Genomic DNA, 17,630 nt, shown 5'->3' on the forward strand with positions numbered 1-17,630 from the left:
TATCTTTATCTAATCTATCAGAATGGAAGTATTCCAATTGCTCAATAACTCAATAACTTTAATTTTGAAATAATTTTTACCATCGGAAGGCGTGAAAAATTTGATACGGGAATCAAGATTGTTCGCGGTTCGCATGGAGTATAACGACAACATACTGGACACCCGGTACAGTGTCATCGGCACATGCCACTGTTAAGGGCAGGCGCGTCCCTTGGGAGCGACGCAAACAATAGCAATAGGCTAGCCAGGAGCCACCCTTCGAGCGGAGCAACGTCCAAAGACGATGTCCTGGCCTCGGTATCCTTCGTATCCTTCGACCTTCCCACCCTGACAGCCACCCCCGACGAACAAGAAGCAGGCCGCAGAGCCAAGGGAGAAAGAACGAGAGAAAAAGAGAAAGTATACCGCTGGGAAAACTTTAATTTCTTTCCGAGAAAGGTGGCTGTTCCTTGTACTTCGCCGCCGCACAAGGATCGCCCTGATTCGCCACTGTGTGGGTTACACCGACACATTCTCGACCATTGGCAAGGGTGTGCGGCACCCCGATGGACCTGTGCCCGCGTGTACACGTCGGCACAGATCTCCGCCGGTGGGCTCCGCAGGAATTAATTTGGCCGTATGTCCCAGCTGGGACGTCTCTTTGCAGCCCCCGAAACCGTTTGCCCGCGACGACTTTTCGAAACGTACGACCTTCCTTATAAGGTAGTCAAATCTTTCAATAAATAGATCATGTTTAAATATATACATAAACCCACATAATACGAATCTACTCCCTAAAAAAATATTATCATCCAACATTATAATCTAGAAAAAATATAGAAAATATTATTATTAAAAATATTATCATTTTAAATTTAAAAACTTAATACGCCGATTACCAAATATATAAATTCTTCTAATTATTATGGAAATACCAAATAAACCAAAAACAATCAATCATTATACAATACTCTATTAAAAATCAATATCAAAATTAATAAAACTAAAAGTATAATTCCAATTAAAATTATGAAAACATAAGTTTTTGAAACAAATAATTACCGTCGCAACAATATATCAGGACAAAGAGTCGAAAAGTTTTCGAATAAAGAGAATACCTACACGGGAATCGTAGCTAGATCAATCTCCCGAAATTACTGACGGGCGAACTGTATCGCGGTTATCGATCGAGGTCATAGTTCACTACGCGAGATGAGCCATAAAGCGACGCGCACACCTGCGTATCGTAAACATGACGCCACGCGGGCTGTAAGCCTATCCCCACCCCATGGTGGTGGTGGACCACCCTCTATCATACCGACGTAGCCAATTAGTCGAGGAATTAGCGTGACTGGGATCTCGAAATTATTACGCTAACCGTGCCTTCTGACGCAGCCTCTAACGAAAGGGTCACCCCGCCACCGTTCTAAAGTGTCACGCACAAATTAGCCCATTTTTCTCTGCGTCCAATTTCCAACGAAAATCTTCTCTTCTTTCAACTAGGATCGTGAATTCGAGTGAAAATTTTACGGATCTTCCCATATAGAAAACTAAGAATTTTCCCATAGTTTTGTAAAGTCTGATAGATCTCCGATGAAGCGGTATAGATTCGATTCGAGGACAAATCGGCAATGTTTTCGAAAGATTTCACGCAATTTCTCAGGATTATTTACTCGTGGAATGAAAAGAATCGCGAAGGTGCGGATGAAAGGGGTACAGAACAAGGGAGAGAAGCTGCTCCCTCGTCCCATTCGGAATTGCGTCACAGCCCAAGGAGAGAAAGATTAGCATAAAGTTAGCGGCGACGCCCGATACCTATATGTTCGCACGAAAGTTAAGTTAGCTCGCGCTGCCGGCCCTCTCCTGGTCCCCAGATACTCTGGTCTCCGTCACATTTCGATACGAAGCTTAATACCGTATTCCGGAACATCATTCACCGACAGAATACAATTTCTTCCTCTGTACTCTAACGAACTTCCGCCATCGACGACTGAAATATATTCGACTGCATATCGAAACGGGGTATCCGAGGCTTTCTCGTTGCCCCCTCCTCCCTAACCTCGTTAAACAGACTGAAAACAGGATAATTGAAAATATCAGAAGAATCGAATAAAGATTCAGGAAAAAAGATGCAACGAAAACTTCTCCGATAAACTCGAACGAATCCAAGCGGAATTCAATTTCCTTCGATTCTTCGCCACTTTTTGGAACTTCACGCGCCGTTCAAGAAAAGCGATTAAAGTAGATAATAATAAAAAAAAAGAGAGAAAAGAAAGATAGGGTGACACTCCTTCCAAGATAGACAATTTTCCTGGGGCATTAATGCCCGGAAATTACGATGGAATTCAAGAATCGTCCAAGAGGCAGAAACGTCCACCGCGAGGCAGCTGAGGGCGTGTTTTCGTTGGCTATCGGAAGAAGAAAAACGCGACAATCGAGGCGAGACAATTTCCAGGGAGGCTGACAAAGCTCCGCTGACTTAGCGGCTCTTGCCGCTGGAAGACGGGAGTGGAAGATCTCTTCTCGCGGGCAAAAGATGAGACCGGAAGATACGAGCGCGATCTAGGAGGAGGGATCGTTAGTATGGCCTCGGGACACTGACTACTCGTGACTACCTTTATCTCCTCGAGTTACCAAGTTTTACCACGGTGAGACTAAACCGCCTCGACAACGAGCCACCGCCAGGCCTCGAGTTATTAGCGCGAGCCGAGGAAACTTCCTTGAGGCTTCTTCATTCGTTTGCGCCACGCGAATAACAGGTGGTGTTCTCTATCCGTGCCACTCTTTGGCTAAATCTCGAGGAGCTATCGAGAGCTCGAATTATCCTAGAACTATCGTGGATCGACATCGAAGCTGATTTGGTCGCGGAAATTATGAATCTCGTGATGACCATGGGCTGATAAAGGAAGGACCCTAACTTTGTTCGACTTCGATTTTAACGACGTTTTGTAGGATGACAAGTATACAGGTTCCTAATGATATATGGGAAATATTAGATGTAGGGAGTCCATAATTTTAAAGATATAAATAATTAAAGTGACGAACCTTCAAGATACACGAATCAAGAATCGTATATTTTTGAATACACTAATTCGCCATAAGTGACTTAGTACTTTATGTATGGGAATAACGAATCTTACCTCGAAAATTACCCGTCGAAATACTTTTGAATATCGTCGACAGTTTCGGAGATATTCGAGTGGGTCGATTTAAATAGAACATCCCGTATATTTAAATTCAGCAAGTATCTACACCTAATATTTCACATATATTATCAGGAACCTGTATATCATCATGCTACAAAATCCAATTAAATTCGAAGTTGGATAGAATATGGGGTCACTTCCCCTATAAGTGTTGAACCACAGAGAATCATTTCGCTTATCCAATTAATCGATACAAACGGATATTGTCTGTGGATCATGGTAGAGGCTCTGATTTGAAAAGCTTCTGGATCCACATGACACCACCAACGGACAGAAGCATCGCCGTGTAAACACTAATCTGGCGTATATCCGTGATGTCTTCGGAACCGCGGAACGTTCCCCATCCGGTAACAGTTGCTGGCCGGAGTTTACCACTGCGAGTACAATCATATTAGATACGAGGGTAGAACAGTGTTGCCGGGATATATATGTAGAGCGAGTTTATAATGACGGGACGAGATGGTCTAGTCGCGAGAGACCGTATCGCATTTTACCCGCGTCTGATGCTGCTCTCGCTGGCTATAGCCTACCGGGCCCACCGCACGCGTACACGACCAAATTGTATTAGAAATCAGGGATCCAAATTAACATTTGATCCATCGAAAAATACAGTGTGAGTCGATAAAAACTACTATTGAAAATAACTCGTTACCTATTAGTTGTATCGAAAAACGTTTGAATGAATTGTGTAGCATTTTAAGGGATACAATTTGATGTACACCTTAATATCTCAAAAAAAATCAAACTGTATCCATAGTTGTGTCAAATGATTATTTCATCACAGTACAGTGAGTTTCCATTCACAATCGCAATTTTTACAAATGATCACTAATAACGTAAGTCACACAGGGCAAGTTAACTAATCAAGGGTTAATTAGAATATTCACATAATAGGTCGCTAGCCAGATCCGAGTTTTAATTAATTCTTCAAAGTAAAACGCTGAGTGTACTCGATCGGACAGATCGCCAGACGGATCAAGACGAGGAGAAGTTCTCTACCTTTCAGAAACTAGCCACTCCCCGAAGCAACAGTCCGTCCTAGAGTCCAGCTAAACTGTTTCAATGTTTCCCAAGCTGGATCGACGCGAAATGAAAAAAGTTACAAATTACAGAATCAGCGCGCGCTGCTACAGCCAACCGGGGCGGCCGCACCGAAAAGGGGGATATCACATTTTTCGCAAAAGGGTGTAATTACAAGCGCGGAATCAGAAGCGAAACACGGAACACGCAGTTCTGACGATGAAGAAAATAATTACGTCGAGCTACGAAGATTAAAAAACCATGCAATTTTTGCGCCAAGCATTTTTCCGCGGGTGCGTGGAATAACGGGCGGAGAGGGGCGACGGGCGAGGCTTGATTTACAATGCGCGGCCGGTGTATATATACGTTCTGTTGGATGTTTCCGCTGCAACGCACGCATATTTTACACGCGAACACACGTATTTACGCGGTACCGTTCGCGTGCACGCGTTTATTACCGACACACGTAGCCCCCCGATGTTTATGAACAACACACGGAATCCTTATACCACGAACACTTGTGTGTGTGTGTGTGTTTTGTTCAGTGTGAATCGTGATTACGAAATGGAAATAATTACGAAACAAAATGCCCTTCGACTGGACGACCGGTGTGTGTAGCTCTTCGTGCGCGAGGAACGTTTAACAGCGCGTTGGCGGATAACAAAAATTTTTCGTAACTTTTACAAACATTCTCCTACGCGCAGACTACGCAACACTAAAAATTTATGTTCAACCCCTGCTGTGGTACCCAGTATGTGTTAAAGTAATCAATAGAACCATTGGAAAAATCATTAAACGATATTTAGTTTGCAAGATCTCTTTCTGACACGCCTTGAGGGAGCTAAATAACCTGAATATTCATTGAGAGCTGTGCCTGGTACAGTGTATTTTTCGAGGAGATGGTAGGCTTCTTTTAGATATTCACAAACCAGATTTCACTTTGAGTAACATTGAAATTCCTCGAAGGACCATCGAATGTCTGTAATTGCATGTTCTCGGCAAGAACACTTTTTGCAAATTTTTCCGGTGTCTGACTCCGACCTCCTCGTTCTACTGCAGCCGTATCCGTGCCACGCAACGTTACAACTGCACGCGTTTGTCCTCCTCGGATCAAGTGAGGGCTGTAGCCCGGGCCCCACGTTCCAGGGTCCCCGTTCTGAACCTACCATTTCGTTATGATTAAATGTCATTTAATTTTATTTAAAACTAAATTTCAATTTTTGAAAATTTATGTATCTTGTGCTGTATTACAAAAAATCCCCCCGCCTTCGAGCAAGGGAGCTCCCGAAAATTTGATAGCCCTGGGTCACAAAAAATTTTAATCTGAATATTCCGTAGGTAAGACGAACCGCAAGATGCAGCTTTTTTTCTCGTAAAAGTTTCGCACACGCGTGTAGATCGTAGTTAGTATCCTTCTAATCGAACACGTGTTTAAAATCGCACGTGCGTGCAATTGGGTTCCCGTATATTTGCGACGACCAACAAACGGCGAAGGACCGTGCCCGTGAGCCGGAAGACAGTTGAAATTGTACCTGGGAGATTACCACAGACGTAGAATTGCATCCGTAAATTGGCGCACAAGAGCATCTGCGAAGTACCAAGGATGTAGAATCGACCGAAATTACTACAGCGAAATTAACGGTGGAAAGCACGTAGAACCGTGTGTATTTTATAAATTCACGTAGAAAAGACATTCGCCGAGTTTCACAAGGGTAGAATAATATTTTTAAATACACTCAATATGACTTTATGGCTGATTGCGGAATTGTCAACGATCTTTCTTTTATGTTCAAGCTTGTAAATGATTAGATCTCATGTCCCCGATTGTCTGGTGCTTGTTCATTCCTTGTTCTCCCTCAAGGTGCGTTGGAAAGAGGCATATATTTGGTTATACCACCGTAAAAATGAAATATGATTTATGTTAATGTTGAATTAAACTTTCTCCTATTTCATTTTATTGTGCTGACAAAAGTTAAATATCAACCGTCGACAGAATTTGACGCACTTTTAAAATCGAGTATTGCTCCGGCGTTAAAATTTTAATTATTAAATATTCCGACTTCTTACGATGAGAATTAGAGCATTCATCGATTATCAAAGAAGTTTTTAATTTCTTTCAGCTAGCTACAGGCTGAAAGCCGATTCGAAGCGTTCTGAAGCAACACAGGTGAATCTCCTCTGGTATTGACGCACGAGTGTGTGCAGGTTGTTCGTCCGTGCCCTCGTCCACGTATCCCCTGTCGTGCAAGTGCTGGGAACGAGAGGATCAGGAGAGCAAGAAGGGGACGAAAGATAGATAGAGAAAGACAGAGGGAGAGAGACGAAGAGGAGACCTAGAGTCGGTCCCGGGGGATACGTAGAGCCATGCCACGGCCCCAGGCAGCAGCTCGTCACCTGGGACAGCCTTATATCGGGCGAGTACAGTCGCACCGAGAAAGTGCCATTGTACGTAAAGCCGTTTTCCTTGCTCTTGATCAAGAGCCATTCGAGAAGAACCGCGAGTTCGTGCCTCGAAATGTACTCTCGCGGGGGGCATCCGCGCTGATGGATAATGGACGGGAACGGGGGCGAAAGGGTGCATCGTATTAACGCGAGGCTTTTCGCGACTCGTGGATTCAACTGAAAGAAGAAAATATATATCCACGAACAAAATTAAAGTAGAATTCAAGTACGGTGTCAATTATAGAAGCACTGTGCATTCCTCCACGATATTCCTCTTCTGGAAAATTATGTATTTTCGTGGATTTAGTAAGAAGAAGAAAGTACGTATCCACGAATACAATTAAAGTAGAATTCTAATAAAATGTCAATTATGGAAACGTTACCTTTACTTTTCCACGATATTCCTTCTCTGGAGAATCATATTTCCATACCTAACTGGCAAGCGCGGTACAATTTACCTTTTACCGAATCAATAATTAGACTTCAATAAAGGACGGTGTAATTAATTCGTGTATAGTCGAAACAATTCTCCCAGAGTCCAACGAGATCCGTGCACACCTGGACATCGCGAATCACCCGTTAACAAAATTGTCCGAGATAACTTCTCCAACCAACTCCTGTGCCAGTGGTCCGTTCGACGGGGTTTGAAGCTTGATTAGCGGTCGCGACAGCGGAGGATACGTGGGAATAAAAGAGGAAACCGCGGTCGGAAGACGAACGGAGGAACAGAGTCGAGCGTGGAACTGCGTGGTAGAAGAAGAGAAAAAAAATCGAATGAGAAATAGAAGGGAAGCTAGGCGAAACGGTGGAATCGAGAGAAACTGGAAAGACGAGGGCAAAGTACATAGAAAGAGGATGCGCGGTGGGAGAAAGAGAAGAGTGAAATGGGGAGGGGGGTGGAAAGTGCGAAGAGGCAGCGGGGCCAGATCCCTCGGGACTCGGTGCTCTCCTCTGGCGCTGCCAGCACTCGGGAACGGGCGAGAGGAGGGAAGAGGAGAGAAGGGAAGAGGGAGAACTAATCAGCTCGACGCATGCGCACTGGGCTGCTCTGCTGGTCCCTCGGGATTCCCCTGGCATTCCCCATAATATACCCTCTCGCCCAACTCCCCTCGCGTGTTCCCCTCTCCTCTCCTCTCCTCTTCATCCTACTCCTCCTCCTCATCGTCCCTCGACGCCCTCTTCACCTCCGCGTCCTCTTGCTCCTCTTGGTTTCTACGTCGCGGCTCTACTAGCTACAGGACTTTCCACGTTCCCACGGGGAAACTGGCTTCTCCTCCCTTTCTCTCCCTGTTCGCTTGGACTTATTTTTTTTTTTCGCCGAAATTTCGCCCCGCGTCGCTTATTAATAGTGAATTTCTCGGACGGAAACACCTGCATCATCGTCCGTCACAGCCTGACCACGGGCGGTCGATACAACCGAAAAAGTTCAAACTGGTACCAGAGTTCGGCAGAATTTCATTCGAATTATAGATTAGTGAAAGGTAGTAGTATCGAAGTATCGAAGTATCGCCAACACTATGACCTTTAAATAGTTACTGGGATTAAATAATTGTTTGCCGCGTATCTACTCCAAAAATTGAACTTCCCACGTTTAATCGATCGAAAAAAACGAAACACTTTTTATTAATCTTTTATTCATTATTCGAACCTGTTTATCTAGATAATTAATTTACCCACCTTTAACTAAAACACGCTTTCGCTGACTTGAAATGGATGAATTGAGTACTAGGCGATTATTTTCTGAAGATTCAGTTCTAAATTGCTGCCCTGTCATGGATATAGAGTTTTACTCTGTTTCTGTTCAACCTTCGAACTATCAGTACCTATCGGTTATTATTTAACGAACATAAATAGACACCAGTTCTCGAACAACACTCGCATAATCTTCCCACCATCCTCCCGCTATTCGTGACCCACCATCAGTTCGAAGAACCTCGCGACCTCTCCCGTTGGGAACCATGATCCCCCATTTCCTTAATGCCAGTGATTTCAATCCGTCGCGGGATCGTCACGACAATTTTTCGGGGCATCATTACAGTCCTCTCAAATCAGCAACCGGAATCTTTGTATAAAAAAAAACATCCCCAACAACAATTTCGAAGCATTTTTAGCTCGAAAAAGCAAGCGTATATCCACCGATCGTTCGTCGAAATCGGTTACGAAATTTCAATGTGTGCTACACTTGGCTTTAGAGGACTCGCACAATTTCACCGAGGGAGAGCGAACTGTCTGCGATTATGAACGCTGCCAGGAACCCGAACAAACCATCAGCGTTGCCTCGGAATCGAACACAATCATTCCACGCGTCTGTCACCGAGAGACAAAGACAACAATTAAATTGTTCAACAGCGGCGACGTCGATCACGTCGAGAGAGAGATAGGGTTCGCGCGGAGTTTCAGCTTTTCTTCGATTACTACGGATTGTTTCCATTCGAGACAAAACACACAGTCCCTCCATTCACCTATCCGAACCGAGGCCTCAGAAAGCCTCCCTCAGCGGCGGTGGTGTATGTCTCTCGGCTTTTGTTGCTCGATAACGCACGCGCCTCGGTAATTCCTAATTGGCTGCGCGTTCGGTCTGACGGAAAAGGGACAGAAAGGAAGGGCACAGGGAGGATGATAAACGGAGGACGGATACGAGCGTGTTGTTCGAATAATCGGTACCCAACGGGGTTGACTACTCGCCGCGACAACAACACTTTCCGCTGGAGAGGGAGAAAAAAAACGGCTTGGCAAAGCGCAGAAACCACCCTCGGAATTCTTCCGGTGAGAGGCGTAAGGCGTTAACCATCCCAACCCTATTCTCGTCAATTCTCTCTCTCTCTCTCTCTTTTGGTTCACCTCAAGGATCAGAACCGAGTCGATATTCCCAGGATAATGATGATATTCCGATGATGTTCATACATGAGTATACAATGACTAACTTAGTCTAAATTAGGGGTCGAAACTTTTATGCAATTTCTATTTATACACTCTCCATGTCATTACTTTTTATCATACTTTCGAGATAAATTTTTGTCAATTTTAAAATAACATTGACATTTTGACAAATAATTTAGTCAAACTGGAGTGATAGCCTTTCATGAACAAAAACCATTCGAAGAGAAGAAAATGCTCATTAACAAGATTCCAAGGGGCAAACCTTGTATTTTTTCATTCGACAATAGAAACGTGGTAGGTAAGCTCTGGGAAAATTCGAACGTTCCCAGACAGATACACACACCATTCGTGGAAACGGTCGTCGGGTTGTAAAAGGGGTGAACAAACGTCCCTGGGAAATCCTGTGCCGCTAACGTTGCGTCATTTTATTCCGAGGTAATGAGCAGCGTTGGCGGAGAAGGTTATGTATTAAAGAAACGAAGGAGGCCCTAGCCTCGATGTTTTCAGGGTAGCCAGGTAAAGGTGTAAGGGAGAAAGAGAGATAAATAGAAGGAGATGGAAGAGGAGGAGAAAGAGGAGGAGAGGCATCGGAGGCATCTCCCGCGGGAGTCGGCGGCCTCCTCGGGGATACAACCTCGTTCCGAGCTCCTCCAAGCCGGTTTTACCTTCGAGTATAAAGCGCGCGCAAGTACACTTGGCGAAAGGTAACCTGAAATAATAATCGGGCAGCGCAGGGTGGAGCGGATAAAAGTCGGATCTCCCGCCTGACTCCTCGGGGATGGGTGCGCGCCCGCGAAAAAGGAGCAAATCTTTCGAGCTTACGTAACTGCCACCACCGTTCGTGAAATTTTTCGACAGCAGAGAAAGATCACTCTTGGAGTCAGGAAACGAAAATGTAATGAAACTTTTTAATAGGTTCTATTTAACTACTTGCCATCCCCTACTGTCAATCTAACAAAGGAAATTCTCTGCTTTAGAAGAAGACATTGCTTACAACTACTGTATTAAGTTTGGCATCCCCAATCGAACACAATGTCACGACATAATTCGTACACAGAATTTTCCAACATGAAAAGGACAAATCCTCGAGAGATGTGGGTGGTCGATTCCCGAAGAATATTATACTCTGGACTGCATATAAAGCTGTTCGTGGAAAATGTTCCCGTCGGCTCCGAGCGTTTATTTCGGGTGTTCCCGTGAATCGATGTAATTCGTTTAATTGAGATTCACTGCGTACGTTTCGGAGGCTGGAAAATCGCGTTGCAAGTGGACAATTTTTTTTTCGGCTAATATCCAATTCATTGTCCTGTGCATACTTTTTTTTTTGTTTCGTTCACGCGTGATTTCGTAGAAACGAGCTGACGCGCTGCGTCGTGGTTTTGCGGAATACCAACAAAAACCGAAGAGTGTGCGATGGATATTTGATGACGTACTATTGGGAAAACTATCCCCCCGTCTCTATATCGTTAAGATACCATTGTTCCACGCGCGCGTGTGTGTACTTTGGACGCGATATATCGACATAATAAGCAGGATCGGGATCACCATTGCCACCTGAGCCCCTATTGCCATTCTGAAAGGAATTGCCGCGGCTGGTACTTCTTCTCCATCTCCCACCCCCTATACGGTATGCACGGAGACGCGACGAAATTCCGACCGGAAACAACAGCCCCGTCCGTGAAATTTAACGCGACGACCGAACGGAAAGCTGTGTCGTTCCACGTTGCAATTCTCATACTTCGCTTCGATAATTACCATCCGTTCCCCTCTGTTCAAATTTCATTAAAGAAAATATATACAGAAGACTGGTTTCGTTGGAACGAAATATAAAACATCTGTGAGGGGAAACAAATTGTCCACAGAGTGAGCTGCATGGAAGATTTCAGTGACAATTTGGTCGAAAAGTCAACTTTCTTATATCGAAAAATTGGAATATTTTCAGCACACTTTCCTCTACACAATCATCCAACAATCATTTCCACCCTCAGCTGCCTGTGTGACTTGTCCTATCAATTTCCCAGAAGTATTAATACAAACTGGTAAACCGAAATAAACATATCACTATCCGAAATTCAGCGAGCGTACGTATTCTCGAACCCCGCGGATCGTTCGGGAGAAATTCATTTTCTCGTGGAAAAATGTACGACCCTGTCAGCAATCCCAGTCATCGCGTGGAAAACGAGCCGAGTCATCGGTACAGTCGCCAGCCGATGTTCTGTACGGGACACGCAACATCTCGAAGTATCCTTCGGGACTTGCAGGAATCCCATATTCATAGAGTAGTCTAAGGTGGGTCTGGTTGTGCTTCTCGAGCGGCCCCGCGAACAATGACGATGCGTCTGAACGCATTGTTGCGTCGCACGGGTAGTGCAAGGCAACGTCCCGCGAGAACTGATAAAAGTAATGCACCAGAATGCACCACCACCCTCCTTCGACCATACGAGCCCCTCCCCCGCCTCGATTCTTGGCCCATTGTTGCGTGCATAACGACGGTTGCCTGGCAGCAATACTTCATTGTGCCCGAGTATTCGAAAGCAGCCCCGAAGATTCGCGAAAATAGATCTCCGAACACAGGGCTGAGAATGTAACCGTTGTGTGTTGTTGATGCTTTCTAACTGGCTCGCCGAGGAACAGCGCGTGCCCTACGGTCGCTAATTTTTCGCAGTACAACACTATATGACAATTATGTATATTGTTCGACTCACCCTCGGAGTGACGGCTGAACGCTCGCTGCAGCTCCTCCTCCTCTTCCTCCTCCTCGTCGTCCTCTGCAATCAAAAGATTGGATTTGCTTGGGATCGGAGAAATTTCAAAGAATGTAGAGGGGGAGTGAAAAAACGCACAAGAAGAAAACAGGCGTTTAATTCACGAGAGCAGATTTACGGAAACATTTGATAACGGATAAAGTATTTAGTAACACTCACGCTTAATTCCCGTTGTTCCATTATTATCCTGCTCGGTTACCTCCAGGACATTCTGCTCGTTCCCGTCCTCCTCCCACTCCTCGTCTCCTGCGGAGAGAGAGACAAGCGACCATTAATTCCATTCCATTTGCATATCACCGGCCCAAGAATAAAAATCTGTGGTATTTCCGAGGAAAAACAAGCGAAAACAAGCGTCCCGCGTCTCCCCCACCCGACCAAGCGTCTGTTTCTCGAGAACATGAATATGGATTTCGAGTAACGCGAGAACAGACACACACAAACACACACCCCGAGACGACGATTGATAATAAGCTCTTTCGCTGTCTGAAAAGTTGGACTGTATCCCGAAAAAAATGCATTATTTAATTTAATTTACTACCATTAACGGGAATGAACCTTTTTATACGAAAGTTTAACAATATCATCGCATATCACCGTTTTGTTTACCGTGTAACCAGGAAAATGTATACGGGAATGTATAGGGGAGGGAAAAAAAAATCCGCATTCGACACCTTCGAAAACGCTGGCAATCGGCCGGAGTGAAAAGTTCGTCGAATAGGACAGAAGCGAGAGAGATCGAACAGCTTGCGAGTCAGAAGGGATAGCGTGCGCCGGAGGAAGAGGAGAGACCCGAGAGGGAGAAGGGGATGGTGGATGCACGCGAAATAACAAACGACCTGTTGGCCACGTGGACAGGGGTGTAATTTTTTAAGTTTAATTTTGTGGTCCCACGTGACAAACGGATGGCTGTACTATACGGCAGCGCCACTGTCAGTGCGCTCCGCGGGTATATTTCATCCCGAAAACACGGCTCGTCGTTTCGCTTTTTGATGATATACAACAACCGAAAGCGGTTCGGTTCTTCGGGGGTAAATCGTGCCTGACGCAACACGGTATAACTCGATACGCTTCACGCGATATCGACCAACGCACCCTTTAGAACGCGATTTTAAAACCTCTGTTAACATTGCTCACAGCCGTGCTCGGTTAATTCTCATTTCTACTTGATCAAATTTTCACTGCGGCGCCTGAAATAGGTTCTGCGAGCGCTAACGAAATCTGATTCGGAGTAAAAAAAAGGTTGTTCCACGGCAAAAGGGTTATAGGGTGAACGCACCGATGAATGAACACTTAAGAGATTTTGTGACTGTTATAGTCGAAATTAATAAATATGTGGCAGAGGAAAATTGAACATTTCAACGGTATATGGAATTTAAAAAATGGGAAAAATGTTATTGATTAAATTGAGAAGAAGAAAATACAAATTTCACCAGTGAACGAACAATATTAAGTAAATGAACATTTCTAAGCAGCGACGCGAAAATTGTTTGAATATGAAACAAAGAATAGAAAAAAATCAATGTTTAATCATTTGCTTAAACAACGCTTGCAGGATACTGACCACTTAATACCATTAAAATTACGTACAAAATACTTTCCTGCGTTTCGCCAATTAAGAAAGATATTCGGGAAGGGGGGTCACGCTTAAACGGAACACTCTTATCTCTAAAGTTAAAAGGAAACAGGCGTAAAGAGGCCCGCGGCAAAGGGGCAGAGAGGTTCGCCACGAAAACGGCAGCTATACGTTTCTCGTGGATGGTAATCGCGAAAGTTTGATGAAGCTCCTCCGCCGAGAAGAGTCCTACGAGCATCGACTTTATTGGAAAGCCTTCGGAGAGAGCCAGCTGAACGTCCTCCCATCGACACAGAGAGCATTAGCCTGCAGAGACGCGAAACAACGAGCGCATCACGGCGAGAGGCAAGGGATGGAGAAGAAGAAGAGCCGAGACGGCTCTTAAATATTCCAAGAAGACATCAGCCGAGGGCACCGCTGGCAACCACCACCCTTCGATTGAACCTTCGCACCCTCCGCCGTCCTGTCAGCTGTCACGGCTTCTGTCGAGTGCGTCTTGCCACTGACGATACCGAAACGCGGTGGTTAATGGTTCATCCATCATCGAGAATTCCAGCCGGCGAGGAAGACTTTTCCGTCGGTTCCACCTTGTCCCGCTAATTGCTGTTGAACTTCTCCGTCCACCCACCCCGCCCCACGAAACGTTCGACCGCGTGTCTCTCGGCTTCTATTGTCGTCGAAGGGAATTCTTTCGAAGATCTCCTCCGACTCAACGGTGGAAATTCTTCCCGAACGTTATTCGCGGATCGAATAGATATTGATAGAGAATCGAACGAATCTCGTGCGGGAACATTAGGAGAGATCGCGGCCCAACAAATTAAGATCCACGTCGGGAATCCAAGAGTCAAAACCCAATTTCTCGGTCCATAGGGTTAACACCCGGGGCCATAGAATACGTAGTGGCTGCTTCGTATGCATCTCGTACCGCTCTCTGGCGACTCGATCTATCGTAAATACTGTAAACAATTCGGCGGTGAGGCAGAATAGCCCGGTCGGACAATAATCGTAAAGGTAAGGGGATTGGCTATCATCTCTCGGGTAGAGCAGCCCGGTGTGTGGCCCACGTGTAGCTTTATATGGCTGTGCACCTGTGTTTATGTACGATATGAACGTAAGAAGAGGCGCACGTAATACGGTCTCCTGGCTTGGACTAGGCGTGCAGGCTGTTCTTCCCAGCACAAAGACGCCTTCGGTGTAAGCTCTCTCGAAAATACAGTTCGCAATCTCGGCCCACCTACTCCCCCCACCGTCCTGGACCCGCGGTAACGTTAAACGGACGTATTATTATAACCCACGTGCACCCTCGACCGGGGGGATAACTGCATATTGCGGCTTAACCCCGTACGTTGTACTTTCGATAACGCTTCGCAGATACATTTGTAACGACGCGTGACATAGGTGACTGTAAAACTGCGCTGGAGGGCACCTTTTCCAGATGAAGAAACTCGTGGACGATCGTTCGGGTCGAGAGGGATAAATTTGTACAGGGAAATATGGTAGTTTCTATCCTGGACCATTTTGGATTTCTGATTGTGTACGATTACTTCAGCTGGCATGGAGATTTTTGGAAAGTCCTCGTTTAGAACTACGATGATTCGATATATGTAAAAGGGTGGGGTAGACCTGGTTCTCTGGTTAATGCTAGCGAAACGTATTGTTATAAGCCAATCTATATGCGCGAAGATGATAACTGCATATTGAGGATAAATCCTCCCCACAAGAGGACCACACAGGATCTCTCCTGGAAAAGGGTGTTTCGAGACGCGACATGCATGGAACGCAAGGAATTTTCTCTCAGTATGGTGTGTACGTCACGACATAAATCCAACACAATCCGATTAGTAGATTTAAGAAGAAAATTCGCCACATTCCTTACACTACCCACCCTAATTTATCTTTCGGAATCGCAGAGCATCCCCCAACAAACAGGGGTCAACGAGAACAGCCAAAGTGACTTCTATACGAAAAGAATGAATATAGACAAACGAAAGGAAGCAAATGGTATCCTAGTGTCCTCGGAGAACCAGCAGAACCGATTCTCCAGCTACAGTAAATCCTCGAGGAGTGTCCTCGGCACTGACACGAGGAGAGGTCCCCAGGTGTAATGCTGACTTTTTAACAAGGTTCAGCAAAGTTTCGACTTCTAAAACTAATGATATTTCTTTCAGCTGCACATGGCCATTAGTTTATGAAATATTTAATGTTCAATGGGGTGCCTTTGTACGCTTATCGAGGATTTACTGTACTTCGACGAACCCCCAAAAGATGTCCTATGATCATTATTTGGTGATCGTTCGTTCGATCGATCGAGATCGATTCATGGACGAAATATTCGATCGGAACTCGATGGTGTCGCACCAAAGTTATCCGCAATATCCCGGGTGTGTGCTCCAGGTACCGTGTCGGAGCCAGAGGGTATTCGTCGGGCGGATGCCAGGGTCTCGCGGGAGTCTGAGCCCGCGTCAGAGCTGGCCGGGGTAGATTCCCACGGGAATCAGCTCGACTTCCCTTGTAGCAGCCACCCAGCCAGCCAGCCACCGCAGCAGAGCAGCCCTTCCCCAATGGCTGCTGCTCGCTGCTAGCTCGCTAGCTCCGCTGTCTGGCTGCCTGTCACGAGTCCAAGACGTACGGCTGGCTGCAACCGGGGAGCCAGAGATAGCAGTCGCTCCGGATAACCCGCAGGGCGCTCCTTTATTCACGGCGTATCGATTAATGACTCGAAACCCTGCCAGCTTCTCCTAACCGCTGCTGCCTCTCTCTATCCTCGAGCCTCTCTCCGGGATGGGAACGTCTCCGGGGCCTGCTACCTCCACGACCTGCCCACGATCCCCCCGGAGATATCGTTAGCGAGATTATCGTAACCGGTAATCGGGAGTAACCGTTCCCTGTCTTCCTTCGAGGCATCGTAACGAGTTGACCCTGTGTCCATACGATAGTTATGGCCTGGAGGAACTACAGTAAATTCTCGATGAGTGTTCCAAGGCAGCCTCCCCATTGAACATTAAATATTTCACAAACTAATGGCCGTATGAGGCTGAAACAAATACCACTGGCTTCAGAATTCCAATCACTGTGTTAAATCTCATTATCAAAGTCGACACGAAGTCGAGAAGACTTCGAACACTCATCAAGGATTTACTGTAGTACCAAATTTTTCCTTTACTATAAATTCATTCGTAGCTATACAAGACGTATCAGTACCCTCCACAATGCCCCAAAGACGGGCATTGCACTGAAGGGCCTGGACACTATAGTTCCCAAGCGGCCGCGAGATTCGCCCATGTTGGGAACTACAGTTCCCACCCGTGCCAAACATCTTAAGGATCATTTAAGTGGATTGTTCCAAGTCGTTTCTTCTGGATCAAAGTCACGCCCCCGCAGTGCCATGAATTCGAAATCAAGTTATTCGTATTATTTATCTAGTCAAATTACAGAAGTCACTTTTGCTGTTTACGCGCAATTCACAAAGATAAATTAAGGTGAACAGAGTAACGATTAGCGAATTATCTTCTTAAATCTACCAACACGAGCAAACACTCATCGAAAATTCGCTGTACAAACGGCCGCGAACGCGTCGTCGTCATCTGGCTGACCTTTTTATCGCAATGCCAGGCTCGCAACAAAGTCAAAGTGGGAACACGACGGGAGAGGTCAAACGGGGCGCAACTGGTGCACGCGGTCGCGACACACGTACAAAAGGTGTACAGCCGGGTGATTGCGATTCTCATGGCAGAAGCAGTTGCGTATGGCCACGCACGATTCGCC

General features: G+C 45.7%; 1 protein-coding gene across 1 annotated transcript in view; it reads right to left on the reverse strand.

The window, feature by feature from the left end:
* The window catches only part of LOC107189925 (zinc finger protein 423 homolog), a 76,324-nt gene that overhangs the window by 53,411 nt on the left and 5,283 nt on the right, over positions 1-17,630 (reverse strand). Inside the window, exons 2-3 of the mRNA XM_015578617.1 lie at positions 12,452-12,538; positions 12,233-12,295 (exon numbers count right to left, since the gene is read on the reverse strand). Coding sequence (XP_015434103.1) covers positions 12,233-12,295; positions 12,452-12,538 — 150 coding nt within the window. The remainder of the gene's footprint in view (positions 1-12,232; positions 12,296-12,451; positions 12,539-17,630) is intronic.

The sequence above is a fragment of the Dufourea novaeangliae genome, unplaced genomic scaffold (genome assembly GCF_001272555.1).
Source record: "Dufourea novaeangliae isolate 0120121106 unplaced genomic scaffold, ASM127255v1 scaffold175, whole genome shotgun sequence".
NCBI lineage: Eukaryota > Metazoa > Arthropoda > Insecta > Hymenoptera > Halictidae > Dufourea > Dufourea novaeangliae.